The following is a 14,164-nucleotide window of genomic DNA, read 5'->3' on the forward strand; positions in this document are numbered from 1 at the left end:
GTCTGAACATTTCATTGTACACAAGGAGTGTAGCCCAGTCATACTGGGACAGACAACAAATACAATGCTTTGTGAGTGACAGTGATTCAAGGATCTGAATCAGAAATATCCAAACCTGTTTATTCTCACATACAAACAACTTCTGTAGCTGGAGACCAACATTTTTCTCTTCTTTTCCAGCCCACAGATAACTATAAAAATCAGGTTGCAGCCTACTGTGCAGGTGGTCGAGTTCTGTGATATCTGTTCTTATAGTGCAGGTTGGTCAGGATCCATTGTGCAAGGTCAGATTGGAGATAGTCTTTTTGGAGTATTGTAGGGTGATCTCTGCACCGTCTTATCTGTTTGGTCTGACTGCAAAATTACTGTATTTGGGTAACTCTTTGGCCCATTATCATAGAATAAGAGTCAAAATCATTGGGGAAGGCAGGAAGAACAAAAAAACGGTATCCAGAGTAAGACTTCTCCTTAGAGTCCTTGTTCCTTATAGTGAAACTCCAAGTTTTAAATCTCTATACTTTCCTTGCTGAACCAGAGTCCAACTTCCATGCAGACAGAATGGATGCTTCAAGCCATATTTTCCAGAATTCTTGTGCCATTTCTTAACTTCAGTCATAACATCATCTAGTCCACCTTATGTAGCCTGAGAATAGAGGCAGGTGCCTCCCGTGATAAGACAATGACCTATATAAACAATGAAAACATACCTTGTAATTTTATAGGTTATGCTGAATAGTATTCTTTCTTCTTTGTTTCTTTGTTTCTTTCTTTCTTTCTTCCTTTTCTTTCTTTTTTCCTTCTATTTTTTCCTTCTATGTTTTCTTTCTTTGTTTCTTTGTTTTCTTTCTTTCTTTCATTTCTTTCTCCTTTCTTTCCTTCCTTCCTCCCTCCCTCCCTTCCTTCCCTTCCTTCCTTTCTTTTTTCTTTCTCTCTTTTCTCTTTTGTTATATTTTTGTTGTTGTTGCTTTTGTTAAACTAGTTGTATCCCTCCATTGTAAAATATTGTACAAGGTGAACACTGGTGCTTCCTTTTTTTTTTCTTCAGGGATTGTGCTTTGAACAATGCATGTCAGAACTATAGTTTCTCTCCTGGAAAAAAATGCATAATATCTAATGTATAATATCTAATGAAAATAATGGATAATATCTAACATTTGTACTCAAAGCATTAGTGTTAATTCTGAACTACTAATATTAAAAATACTGTGTTAACATCTTACAGCTAGTTAAAGTTTTAAAGAAATAATTCTATACCCTGAAGTATCAGAACCATCAAAATTTGGATTCCTCTTCTAGCTTGAAGTTTAGTGTATCTGATCAAGTTTATGGTAAAAAAACCCAGTTATGTAACTGAGAATGACTTAAAAGGATAAAAACATTTGTGCTTTAATTTTACATGTTCAGCTGAAGAGCCCTTGAAAGACTGCTTTCTTATGTGTTTAATTTTATTTACTTCTATGAAATTGATCTTAATGAAACAATAATCAAATAGAGATAAGAATCAGTGTTACTTATCTCAGGAGATGCAGCCTGTAACAGTGCTGCAGGCTAGTAAATATTGTGTACTTGTGTACTCATAAAAGTGTAGGAGATGAAAATTTGAGAGCATTTGGTACTAAAAATGTTCTTGTCCACTATCAGTGTTCTTGAAACTAATTTGGAATTTAATAATAAAGTTTTGCAATGCCAATATTTTTTAACTTGTCTAGAGTTCAGATGCAAAGTGAAGTCAGAAACATGCTTAAATCCTGTTTAGAGATGTCTTTGATACTGTTTATCATACAGTTTTCTTCCAAAATTTGTGAGGTACAATGAAATGAAAAAGTAATTTGTTTTGGATTGTATTTAAAAGATGGGTGATGGTGAAACCAAAAAAACTCTGAGTAAAAAAATTTAAAAAAAATGTTCAGAAAAAAGCAAACTAAAATTACACCTGATAACCAAGGAAAATCTCACCCTCTTTTTTTTTCCTATGAAAAAATTCAAAAGTCATTTAATTGATCTAAGAATTTGAAGAGGTTATTTATGGGAAATTTTTGATATGAGAATTTTTCTATCTCAAATTTACAACTGCAGATAAGTCTTGCAGAATCAATTAACCTTCAGTTAAAAACATCCTGTTCCCAGCCACTAGGTAAATATACAATTAAAGAAGCAAACCTGAACAAGGGTTCTATGAAGGACTTGATATGATATTTTCATGTAGCTGAAATTGAAGTATTTTTTTTTATATTAATAGATGTTGAGTTTTATCACAAAGTTGAAATGAGGACATTCCCTTAAATGCACCATTGGAATAAAATTTAGTGTTGCAAAACAGGTGGATTTTCATGTTTTGCAGCAGCAGCAGCAGCACCTCCTAGAGGGCTACAAAGCTAGCTCTGTTTAGAGAGAATTAAGAGTAATCTCGCTTGGAGTAGGAAAAGGTTATTACTAATGTCCTGCACCACGCGGTTGGTGGAGCCCTGGTGCCCATTAGTGGATGAGCACTTTGAGGAAGTGACACACACAGATATGAAATGACATGTCACGTTTGCCTATTGTTTTGTTTTAGGGAGTGGAAATAATCTGTTTGGTATTTTGGTGGTGGATGACTTTCCAAAAGAACTTGTCAGTGACTAAAGTGTTCAAGATTTTGTCCATACAAATGCAAGCAAACAATTGTGGATCTTTCTGCTCTCCTGCCTGGTCAGATTTGGCAGACAATCAAGGACCTGTATCAGCTCAGAATGTTCTCTCTTACATCTCACTGTTTCTGTCTACAATGAAAGACCATTTAAAATGCAGATTAGTATTCAGGGAAGCCTAATCTTGCTATCTTCCAATATAAAAGATATTTCATGCTATCTCTCTGGAGAAAAATTTTGGAACAAGGCACCACCTTCTTGCTAGAATAATTATTTTGCATCCTTCACCATCTGACTTTTGTAGCTTGTGAAGGAAAAAATATTTTATGATTGCAAAGGTTTTGCTGACTGTTGGCCACTGGAATGTCAAAAATGGCTTTATCTAGGGAGGTTAAAACAACCTACCCCAAAATACAAATCAAAACCCCCAACAAACAATCACTCATGTATGCTGAAGAATCAGCATGTGAAAGTTGCCACTATGTGTGTCTTCTCTGTACTGCTGGCATTTCGGAGTGAAAATTAGGACAACAAAAGCCCAAGGTGGTGTAGGGCAGTTAGTTAATAAAGGATGCTGAAATAATGATGAATTAATATGAAGGAGCTAATTTGTCTTTGTCCATTTTAACGCTAATCTCTTTGTATCACATCACCTCCCAGACACTGTTTCTCACTGCAGGGCAAACCTGCACTGAGTCAGAAGTGACCAGGAAACACAACTACTCATCACAATATATTTGACTCTGAATACATTCCTCTGTCTGTATGAGTCTGGCACAACACAATTGTTTTCAAGGTCTGTACATGTTGTAGTGTAGAATTTTTTTCTGATGTAGCAGTTGTCTAATGGATCATTTTCAACTAGTCTCCCTGCCTTTTTATAAGTGAGAACATAAAATTATATGAGATGGGAGCATATAAATTTTATGCACTGTTTCAGGCAAGACTTCATTTTGTTGTTCTTGTGGGCTTTTTTCCAAGCTGTTCTTTTTTTAAGGATAATTGCAGTTAATGCTGGACTAGAACTACTCAGTATATTTTTAGATAAACTTGGTGGTTGTGTAAAGATGCATGGTTGGTACCTCTTGAGCTGTGAACTCTCTGAAACAGAACTCTGCTTTACTTCCAATGTTAATCCACTGACTAATTGCAGGACTGTAGTACTGTATAGTTTCCACAGTTTATGAAATTCCTGGACTTGACAGTTCAGGTGCAAATTGTTGATATTAGGAGTATATTGGATTTATGCCCAAAGCTTTTATTCATATATATTATCATACTTATGGATTTATACATATGCTGAAATTAATTTAGATCAGGGATTTGGAGTTTATGAAGCAGCTGAAGACTGTAAATAAACTCAGGACTTGAGAGAGGTGAGTTCAGCACTGTTTACAATGTTCATTTATGCTTTCTTTGAAAGGAAGCCGTTTACAGTGTAAGGTTTTTTCTGAGTTCTTTCTGAAAGGAATATCTGAAAAGGGTACTGCTTGGATCTTCCAGGACCTCTTTTGGAGAATTGCCTGCAAAAACCATGGCAAGTAGGATGGCTGAAGCTCCCCCTTCAGTATATAAGGTGGTTAGGCAAACAACTGAGATCCTGCAAGGAATTGTGGTCTACCACTGTAAAGACCATATAGGAAATATAATGGCTGCTATCATTGATAAGAGGTTGGGGTTCTTTTGAAGAATGAAGAGGTCCAGGTTGTGAAAAACAGAAATATTTAAAATTTCTGGATAGCATGGTCTTAAAGTCACCTTTTTTTTTTTTTTCCTCTCCCAATGCTGAATCTCGGCCTGCTCAGTTTTCATTTGAACAGAAGTGCTTAGATATTCCTGTTTGTCCTTCAAATTGCCTTTTTTGAATCCTTATTCAGCTCCACTGTATTCCCTTTGTGATGAGGGGGCCACAATTGCACAGAACATGCTGAATTTGTGCCATGGATTTACATAATGATGTAATGATTTTTTTTCCACATTATTTCCTATTCCTTTGCTAAATGTTTATAAAATTTAATTTTCTTTTTTCTGCTACTGCGAATTAAGTTAGCGGTTTTTATGGAACTTTGTAGTTTTCCTTCTGAAACATTGCTCTTGAGGAGTAACATTCATGTTGGAGCCTATTCTATACAAGCAATTAGGGCTGGGTTTTTTTCCCTACACATAACTTAATATTTGCCTATATTAAGCTTAATATAATATTTTGTTGCTCAATTTTATTTTGCCTTGTAAGGTCTTGCATTTACTCAGGGTTTAAATTTGTCTCAAGTATTTCAATAAGTTCTGCAGATGTTTTCCACCTGATTTTTCACCCATTTTTCAGGTCACTGATCAATTTACTGAGAAGCAAAGTACTTAGTAGAGGTTTCTGTGAAACTCTGCTTGTGATCTTCAAGCAGAGGTTTCAGTGAAACTCTGCTTGTGATCTTCATTTGTTCTCCATTCCACTGTTTACTCTTTCCAGTATTTTACTTGATTATTTGTCCATAGCTTTTGGCATTGGGTCAAAAGCATTTTGTGATCCATTTGGAAAACAGTAATGTGGTTTTTCAGAAGCAGCGGAGGCTATTTCTCTAAAAAATTGTGTTGCTTCATTATGCTACAGTTTCTACTACTTTTCCTGACAAATATCAGGTTGAAAGGATTCCCAGAACCCTTTTTTACAAACTAGTATCCTAAGAACCAAAGAAGTTTCAAATGGAAGATCAGGCATACCACAATCAGCAAGTTGCCTATTTCACCCTTAGCTTCTCACAGACTGCCTGGGTATATAATGCCTAGACCTTGTGGTCTATTCGTTTGTTTCATAGTCTCGTCATTGATTTCTGACAGATCCTTTGCTAAATCCTGCAGTAAAATTTCCACTTGCCCTGATTTGCCACAATAATTTCCAGTTTCTAGGTAAACACTCGCCTTTTAAGTTTCATGTTTTCCTTCACCTTGTATTAGAAAGAGAAACAGCAGATAGCAAAGATCATGTTGGGGGATTGCAGTGTCCTAAATTCTGATTTACAGACATAATAAGGAACTCAAACCTCCATAGTGGGATTTCCACAGTTAATCATTGGTAGTCTGGCTTTGCTGCCATTAAAGCCTTGGGGGTAGACTTTTTAATGGACTTTAAATCAGTCACATTAAAAATTTTAATCATGATTCACATTAGTGTGCAGGCTTAATATTGGCATTACTATGCAAGGCTCTTTGGTCCATATCCTGCAGGAATTGAGACATCATCATATTCCCTATCAGATATACCTTCTGAGAGTCTCACATGTTAAATAAGAGGGCCAGCAGTCCTAAAGGAAAATTTGTCTGATTTGTTCAGAATTCTAGATGTAATAATAGGATAATTGTAAAGGAGGTATTTTTGAAATATGTTTACATATAAAGAGAAAAACCTAAATTTGCTCTATTAGAATTCAGTTTGAAAGCTTTTTGAAATTATTTTGGTTTTTAAATCATGTAGGAAATCAGCAACAGTATCAGTGTATCATGGATAGTGTTACTGTGATATTAAATTCAAGTTGCCCTATATGTAGTTACTTACATGGTACATTTCAGTTTTTTATTATACTGACATTTTATCTTTGCAATTGATATAGTAGATCAAGGAAAGCTATAATGAGCTTAATAACTGGGTAGAGAATTCCTGAGACTGCTGAAATGGAAAAGATATTTTAATATTACCTGGCTGTGTGAGACATTCATTTTCACTGTATCTATTAAAGAAAATTCAACATCAATGAGCTCATTAAATCTGATGTTAAAATTTACATCATTAGATTTCAAAGTCAGCAAGCAGACATAATTATTTAGTGATGCAGTTTTTCTTTTTTTTGTGTGGCATTTTTGAGAATGAAATGAATTTTTTACTAGACAGACAGGTGGCTTTATATTGCTAATGGCTGATTTTAACAATATGTGACAGTAAGGGAAAGTAGAGCTCATTAACATTCGACCGAGTGTCTGCACCACTGATCAATGATTGGACTACTCTATGGCTTAAAATGCTTAATGATTCTTTGTTTGGCAGGAATTAACTGCTATTGGAGGAAAATGGGGATGATCTGATAGCTGGCAGAGTGAATGTGGCCTGCACTTTATAATCAAGGAAAATGTGAACAACTGGGGAGCAGAATGAGTGAGAGAAGTCTTTCAAGGCTTGTGGTGATTGATAAACTATATTATGGTTGACACACACATGCTATGTTTTGCATAAAAGTGCTAACATCTGATTGAGCGGAAAAGCAGGGGTAAGTGAGATTGTCTGTGTGATTAGTGGAAGGTAATCAGCCATCTGTTAGGCATAGTATACTTACTAAAGACGAAGATAGAAAGCATATGTGTGCATGTGCTTACACAGGGTCTCTCACCTTTCATATAAGTATCCACTTATAGGACTGTATATAAAGAATTAAAAGGCAAAAAAAGGTAAAAAAATATACTCATTTCATTTATTTCTTCCTCACACCAGAAATAGTACAAGCTGGTAGCTATGTTGTATAGTTCACAAATATGTCTTTTCAGCAGACTGAAACAGTGGCTTTTGAAGTGACAGAAAAAAATTTTTTTTTTTAAATAATGGTATCATAATTCTCACTCTGATTGTGACTATAAAAATAATGTTATGCCCTGAAAATACTGAGAGATTAATTTTTTATTGATAAAGACATTTGACCTTGTATTTTCATCTGTCCACCTGCAAGCTTAAAATCATCTAGTCTGTACAGCTATTCTGAGTACAGAAAAGATTTGGTTTAGAAGAAAGCTGGAGTCTGATGTAATATGGCTTGCTCACTTAAAACTGTCATTGATTTTACCAAGATTTTGTGATGTAGAGCATAGCTTTTAAGTTTTATTAAGAACTTTAGCAGCAAAGGAGGCCCTGCATGGAAGGAAATGAATCACTTCTTATCTCTTTTCAAAAATTATTTTTGCAAAGTATAAAAAGCACATCTAAATTTATTCACTTTTAATATGTTCTAATTCTTAGTGGTTTACAATTCACTATCTGTACATCTCATGAAATCCAGAAAAACAAAATATTCCAGAAATACAGCCAAATCTAAGGCCAGCATTTAAATCAATCGCTTTCAGTATCAATATATGACCCCAAAGTATTGTTTAACTTGATCATCCATTCCTACATATTTTTTAGCAAATGTTTTAATCCACCAGATGACACTTTTCAAATTTGAAACTGAAATTGGGTTAGCGAAAATGTATCATATGTCACTTAATGGTACATTATGCAAATACTGGAACTGATGAGGATTTCCACGTTCTACCTTGCTGTTTCCAACTTTCATGTTTCAGTATGCAATTACTACCCTAAATACTGGCTGTAGCTAGAGGACAATAGATGCAAGTGCCCATATGAGAACAGGTGGAGAACAGAAAATTGGGTCATATTCAGTAGCTTGTGGCTTAACAAATTTTGTGAATGCAAACCTCTGCAAGGCTTGCGCGTGGTCAGTAATCTGAAAAGCAGAACCTACTTCTGATCAAAAGTATTTTTGCCAAGTTTTACAACTCCTACATTGCATAAAATAGATATGTCTGTGAGGTTTGCTGTTGCTGCTGGGCCTTGACGTTTGCTGTTCAGTACTTCAACACTAGAATTTTGTAAAAACAATCGCGGATTCGCCTATTTTCCTTCCACATCCAACGCATGAGGGTGCCTGAAAGCTGCACTCCCAGCGCCTTCCCGGCGCAGGCGTGCCCGGGGAATGGTGTCGCTTTGCTCCAATTGCGAAGGCGGTGGGGGGGAGGGATAGTGAGGTGGAGCTTTCGGTTTCTGCGGTGATTTTAGGAGCTCTTCAGTAACCGCACTGCTTCAGGGCCAGGTTTTTTGGAGTGCGCAGGAGAACCTTTCAGTTGTACTTTCTCGCAGCATAGTTGGATGATGATGCCTTTTTATTCTGCCAAGAAGCAATTTAAAGAATCTGTGTCCTAGTGTTTGGATTCAGTAATTTCTTGCTTCAAGTTTCTCCTTTCAAGCATTTGTGAGCTTTTTAAAGCTTTCCCAGACCTTGCTAATTAGTATCCACAGTGTGTTTTATGACCTCTGTAGGATTTTTTATCTTTATTTTTCTGAAGAATGTGAAAAGTATGCTCTATTTTAAAATTTCTCCACATATTATTAATTGAAGTGTTGCAACTTCTTGTGATCTGGCAGAAAAGAAAGGATTTAAAGGACTTGACTTTAAGAGCAACTAGGATTAAGGAAGCATTAGCTGTAATACTGGAGAGCCACTATTAGAGAGTCAAGCACATCGTAACAAAAAACAGGTCAGCAGGTTCCTAATGACTGCTAATTGCAAACTAAGTGTATCAAAACTAGAACTGTGCTCTGCATGCAGCATGGACTAGCTTTTGTTTGCTTCTGCAGGAGCATGTTTTAATTTCTATTTGCTAATTGCTTTAATGCCCTTACTAGAGCTGAGTCATACTGAAAAAGTCTGTAAGAGTGCCAGGGTTTTTTTGTGAAAAAACTATGAAGCAATTGCTACCATTCCTGTATTTCTGTATCATTTAGTGAATGATTGTTTTGCTGATGGGCATGTTTAACAATAAATATCCAAAAATAAGGACCACACGTGCTTCAACAAAATTTCACTTTCAGGAGGAAATAATGTAAAGAATATACTTAAAATACTTGGAGAGTTTGGGCTTTTAGAAAAGTTGATTCCTATGCTTTAAAACTGGGGCTATGATCAGCAGTGTTCAAGACAAAAATATTTTTAAACTGAGTGATTTGTCTAACAATATATTTTGAATATTTACAGCAACAGAATTTAAGCTGAAAAACAGGCAGTGAAAAGAGACGAACTTGAAAAATACTCAGCATCCTGGAATGTTAATTTCATCCAGTCTTCCTGCAGAACTTTTTATTTAACACCATTTAGTTCTGAATTTTTCAAAATTTCGGCTTAAAGAAATGGAAAATGTACAGCAGGCACTGCGAATGTTTGAAGTCTTTCATCCCTTTTTCTTGTTTGCATGATAGAAAATTTTGTTCTGAAGTGCTAAATTAATATTTAATATCAGTTTTAAATATTGTTTTGTGAGGGGGACGAATATGCAAAAGATAGTTTACTAAGTAGTAGCAGGGTAGGAAATAAAATCAAATTAAATGTAAATTTTTTCTCCTCCTATGATAAGTGGAATTGTGTTTGGATACTTCTTTGGTGCGGTAACTGCCTGCAGGAGTAGTCTCTGGATGCTGCAACTCCACTTGAAATATTTAAGAATGTAACTCAGTAGTCACAGGGTAGTTGATTTAATAGTGAAAAGCACTGTTTTTTCTGCAATCTTATAGCTTTTATGTTAAGTAAGTAAAGTTTTTGGTATTTTTGGTTTGTCTTTTTGTTGTTTTGTTTTTTGTTTTTTTTTTTTCTTCTCATGCATAGGGTTTATGGCAGCCTTCTGTATTACATATAGATAGAATGTGTAAAGAAAGAGGTACATAGTAAAATGTTTTACTTATTTACTTTTTCCAGTGGACCTTGTAAATATATATCAATGACACAGCTTTTGGGCTTTTATAAAGCCACTTTGTAAAATGAGGTTTTAATTTTTGGTACATATTTTGACATTTGGAATTCTTATGTCTACGTTTTGTGAGAGTTCTTGCTCATTGCAACAGTCCTTAATCTAACAAAAATACAAGAATTTAAACTTCAAAATGAAAAGCAATAAATTAAACAAGTGTTCCCAACAGTTGCTTCAACTTTGCCTTCAAAGTTTTAGTTGTATGTGGGGGGACACTTGGGAAATTTGAATAAAACTTGAGATATTCTGTGTTTAGTCATAAATTTCAGGTGAAGGAGTATGTTCTCATATGTACTAGTTTACAAATACCAGTCCTATATTAACCTGTGGAGAACATATTTGTCATCAATGACAACTGTACTTTGCAACGTGATTATTTACAATGAGAGAAATGTAGTATTTGTTATTATTCTCATACAAAGATCTTGTTTGTTCAAATCAACAAAGTTAATTTGAAAAATCTACTTAGTCTTGAACTTGTAGTATAGATCTGTAGGGTGAAGAATTTATGTAGAAGTACAATACCTCAGACACTATCATTCACTCTTTGTCCTGTAAATATTTTTGTTGCTAAATTTGATCTTGTAACAGCAGTCTCTCTTTTTTTTTTTATCTTTACAGCTGTTTTTGAAATAAATATGGTTTAGACTTTCCCATGTTAGCCATGGATGTAGCAGTTGCTCCCATGAGAACACAAGAACTGGATCCGATGCCGTCTGATGCATCTCCTATGCTTATAAACATGACTCCTACGATGGAACAAGATGGGGAAGAGGATGCCATAAAGGATCTTGATTCTGGCCAGCAGTATGAAAAGCCTCCTCCTCTACACACTGGGGCTGATTGGAAGATTGTTCTCCACTTGCCAGAAATTGAGACCTGGCTTCGGATGACATCTGAAAGAGTCAGAGATTTGACTTACTCTGTCCAGCAGGACTCAGATAGCAAGCATGTGGATGTGCATCTAGTACAGCTGAAGGTAGGATGGATTTTATATTGTAGACTTCTCAGTGAAGGTGGTTCTTTCAACTCTGCTATTAATAAAGTAAACAAAAGGGTTCTCATGACTGCTGAAGCACGTCTAACAGCATGTGTTAAAAAGTGAATAAATCCTTTTCAGGGAAATAACAGAAACCATTTAATTATCAGATATTTTTCAACATTATTTGCTTATCACTTAATTCAGTGGTCATAACCATACTCATCCAAGAGCAGGTGATACAAGATTAGCAGTGACCTGATTGGACATCTTACAAGTGCCCAGAAGTATTCTCATCGATTTTAATGTTTACTGTACATAATAAACTCCCAAATAAAATTCCAATAAAATTCTTAAAATTCCAATAAGCAGGGCCGCTCATTTGAAAACTATACAAGTTTCAGAGGTAGTGGGGTACACAGGTGGTCTAATGTCTGGCCTTTCAGTCATGTAAAGATCCACTGAAGATTGAACTCAGGTGGAATTACATGCAAATTTGTAAATACTTAGAAATTTTTTTTCAGATCTGAGACTTGGTAAGAATTATGAAGTGGTAAGATTTGAACAGTTGTTACAACAAGTAAATCAACATTTTTGCATTCTTTTTCCAGCAAGATAATGCATTACCAAGACTGGAATTTGCCTCCCAAAAATATGTGGTTTTTGTAAGCTATAAGAGCAACAATCTCATTCCAACCTGACAACTGAACCCAAGTATCTTTAAACAATTACCTCTGTCTTGGTCCCAGATTTAATTTTTGTTGCTAAATCTTTAAAGTTATTGAGGAAATTCAAGGCAAAATTCAAATAAATAGTGTCTGGGACTGTAAGCGTATATTCATTTGCATGGCTTGGTTTGCTGCAGCAGATGAAGCACGCTTTTGAAGGCAGCAAATGATCTCCAAAAATAGCACAAATGTTATCTCTTCAGGCTGAGGTCTCTTCAGAGTTGCATTCTGAGGTCTCTTCATGCGAACATAGTTTTCCTTCCTACTCAGCGCAATGGTATTCTGTTTGTGTTTATTTTAGGACTGGAGCTCTAAGCTGCCTTAAAATACAACTCTGTATACCAGCAATAACCAGAGCAATTGCACCATAGTCAGTCCCAACCAGAGAGCTGATCTTGATTTTTTTTTTATGGTCCCACCGTTTTTCTAAAAAATTTGGGATAGATATTGCCAGCTTTTTATGAGAAAGAGCACTATATCCACAGTTTTTATCAGATGCTCTGAAAAGGTGTTTCTGCAGGCAGACTTGAGAAATCTTGCTGGACTTGGTGCCAGTTCTGATCTGGAATTGCTTTTGGCTGTATTAGCGCAGTGCTGAGCTGAAACTAAAGGTCTGTGGAGCTTGTGGGTGGTGTTCACACACAGTTTTGGGCTGGCTCAGACCACAGGTAGAACTGATTTGTGCCTGCTTATGAAATGAGAATAGTCTGTACATATAACTCACCCTCATATATCCACTAAAACATTTTATTCAGTGAATGAATAACATCCCTCACGCTTTTTCTTCTTTTTAGAGTTTATTTGTGAAGTTGCAAGAGTCAATTGTAGTTTATGAAATACTTTCCTAATGATTTAATCTATATAAGCAAATGCTGTAGCAATTAGGATTGTTTGGGACTAGGAAAAAATCTGACCAATGCAACTGTAAAAAAGGATGAAGGAATCTAAATTATCTGCAATTCCCTGGCCTCTCACTTTTGGGGGGTCTGTCATTGAGACTAGACACTCAGGAAAGTGTTTTTTTCCTCTGTGTTTATACATGCATGATAATGACTTGTATTTGAAGATATTTTTAAAATTTTTGATATATTTTTAATTTTTTTCACAAAATACTATAAAAACAAAAAGCTTTCAAAAAGATCTGAAGTAGGACTAAAAAACCAGCAAGGTTGTAGCAAACACATTAGTAATACAGAACTTCTGTAACCTGCTTATCTTTAAATTTGTATAGAGACAAAAAGAAATATGATTGTAAAAACAAGTGTTGTGAAATTATTTTATGCAGATGTGAGATATATTTTGAACTGTTTATTCGCTATATAACTTTAAGAAAATCAACTAAGCAAAAAAAACCACCCAAACCCAAACAAACAAAACCCCAACCATAATCTCATATAGATATTACTTGTTTATTTCTTCTGTGCTCTGATAATTTTCCTGGAGGGGCTACTTCCAAATGATCTGTGTCCTTCTGGAACTGTTGTGCCCAGACTTGACACTGGGCTCAATGTGAAGTATCACCATTGCTGAGTAGACTGGAAAAAGTGTTTCATGTGTCTTTCAAACAATACATACCAGTTTAGTATTTTCTTTTTACCACAAGAGCAGGCGATGGTTGATTCATGCTTGTAATTCTCTGTAATTCCCAAATTCCTTTCCCGCAATATGTTTTTTTCCACCTCTCTCTTGTCCATTTTATCTGTGAAATTTTACACGTAGGATTTTACTTTTGTCCATTATTAAACTTTTTCTTTCTTTTAGCCCATTTCTCAAGTATCTCCTCCAAATATACACATTGTTTTCATGTGCAAATTTAAGAAGCCTTCTCTCTACTCCTTTGTCAATCAAAATGAGAAAAATGAATGATACAGTCTCAGGATGAAGACCTATAACATAGTAGTTTCTGAATATAATTTTCAAAATGCAAACATAGCGCTAAGGCAACAATTTTTCATTTTTTCATAGTTTGTTTTCCTCAGCCAGGAGAGATCTGATTCCATTTTCACACAGCTTTCTATTTGTTTTGGATACTTAAAGTTGATTTCCTTCCTCTGGCTGTCGCTTGGCTTGTGGTGATAAGATTGGCTTGAGGATCCAGGCCATAGCAGACTTTTTGTATTATTCCTTGGAAAAATTGCTTAGCACACAGATCATCTCTTTCTCTTGTGAAAATTTTCTCTGTATCCCTGTTGTAGATCTGTCTGTGCTTCTGCTCTTCCTGTAATCAAGAGCATTGTTTCTTTTTTGTGGCTTATTCCCTGGGGATTTTGGTGTTT

At 35.4% G+C, this 14,164-nt stretch overlaps 1 protein-coding gene across 12 annotated transcripts in view; it reads left to right on the forward strand.

Annotated features, from left to right (window-relative positions):
• AKAP6 (A-kinase anchoring protein 6) overlaps positions 1 to 14,164 on the forward strand; it is a 276,515-nt gene that overhangs the window by 40,103 nt on the left and 222,248 nt on the right. For 10 of the 12 annotated variants that reach the window (XM_032692214.1, XM_032692213.1, XM_032692216.1 and 7 more), the window contains one exon: positions 10,803 to 11,160. In XM_032692214.1, the coding sequence (XP_032548105.1) occupies positions 10,837 to 11,160 (324 nt within the window). In that variant the 5' untranslated portion in view covers positions 10,803 to 10,836. Of the gene's footprint in view, positions 1 to 6,666; positions 6,881 to 8,805; positions 8,919 to 10,802; positions 11,161 to 14,164 lie in introns of those variants that run through there. The other 2 variants (XM_032692217.1, XM_032692220.1) reach the window with 2 other exon arrangements.

This window comes from Chiroxiphia lanceolata, chromosome 6, assembly GCF_009829145.1.
Source record: "Chiroxiphia lanceolata isolate bChiLan1 chromosome 6, bChiLan1.pri, whole genome shotgun sequence".
Taxonomy (NCBI): domain Eukaryota; kingdom Metazoa; phylum Chordata; class Aves; order Passeriformes; family Pipridae; genus Chiroxiphia; species Chiroxiphia lanceolata.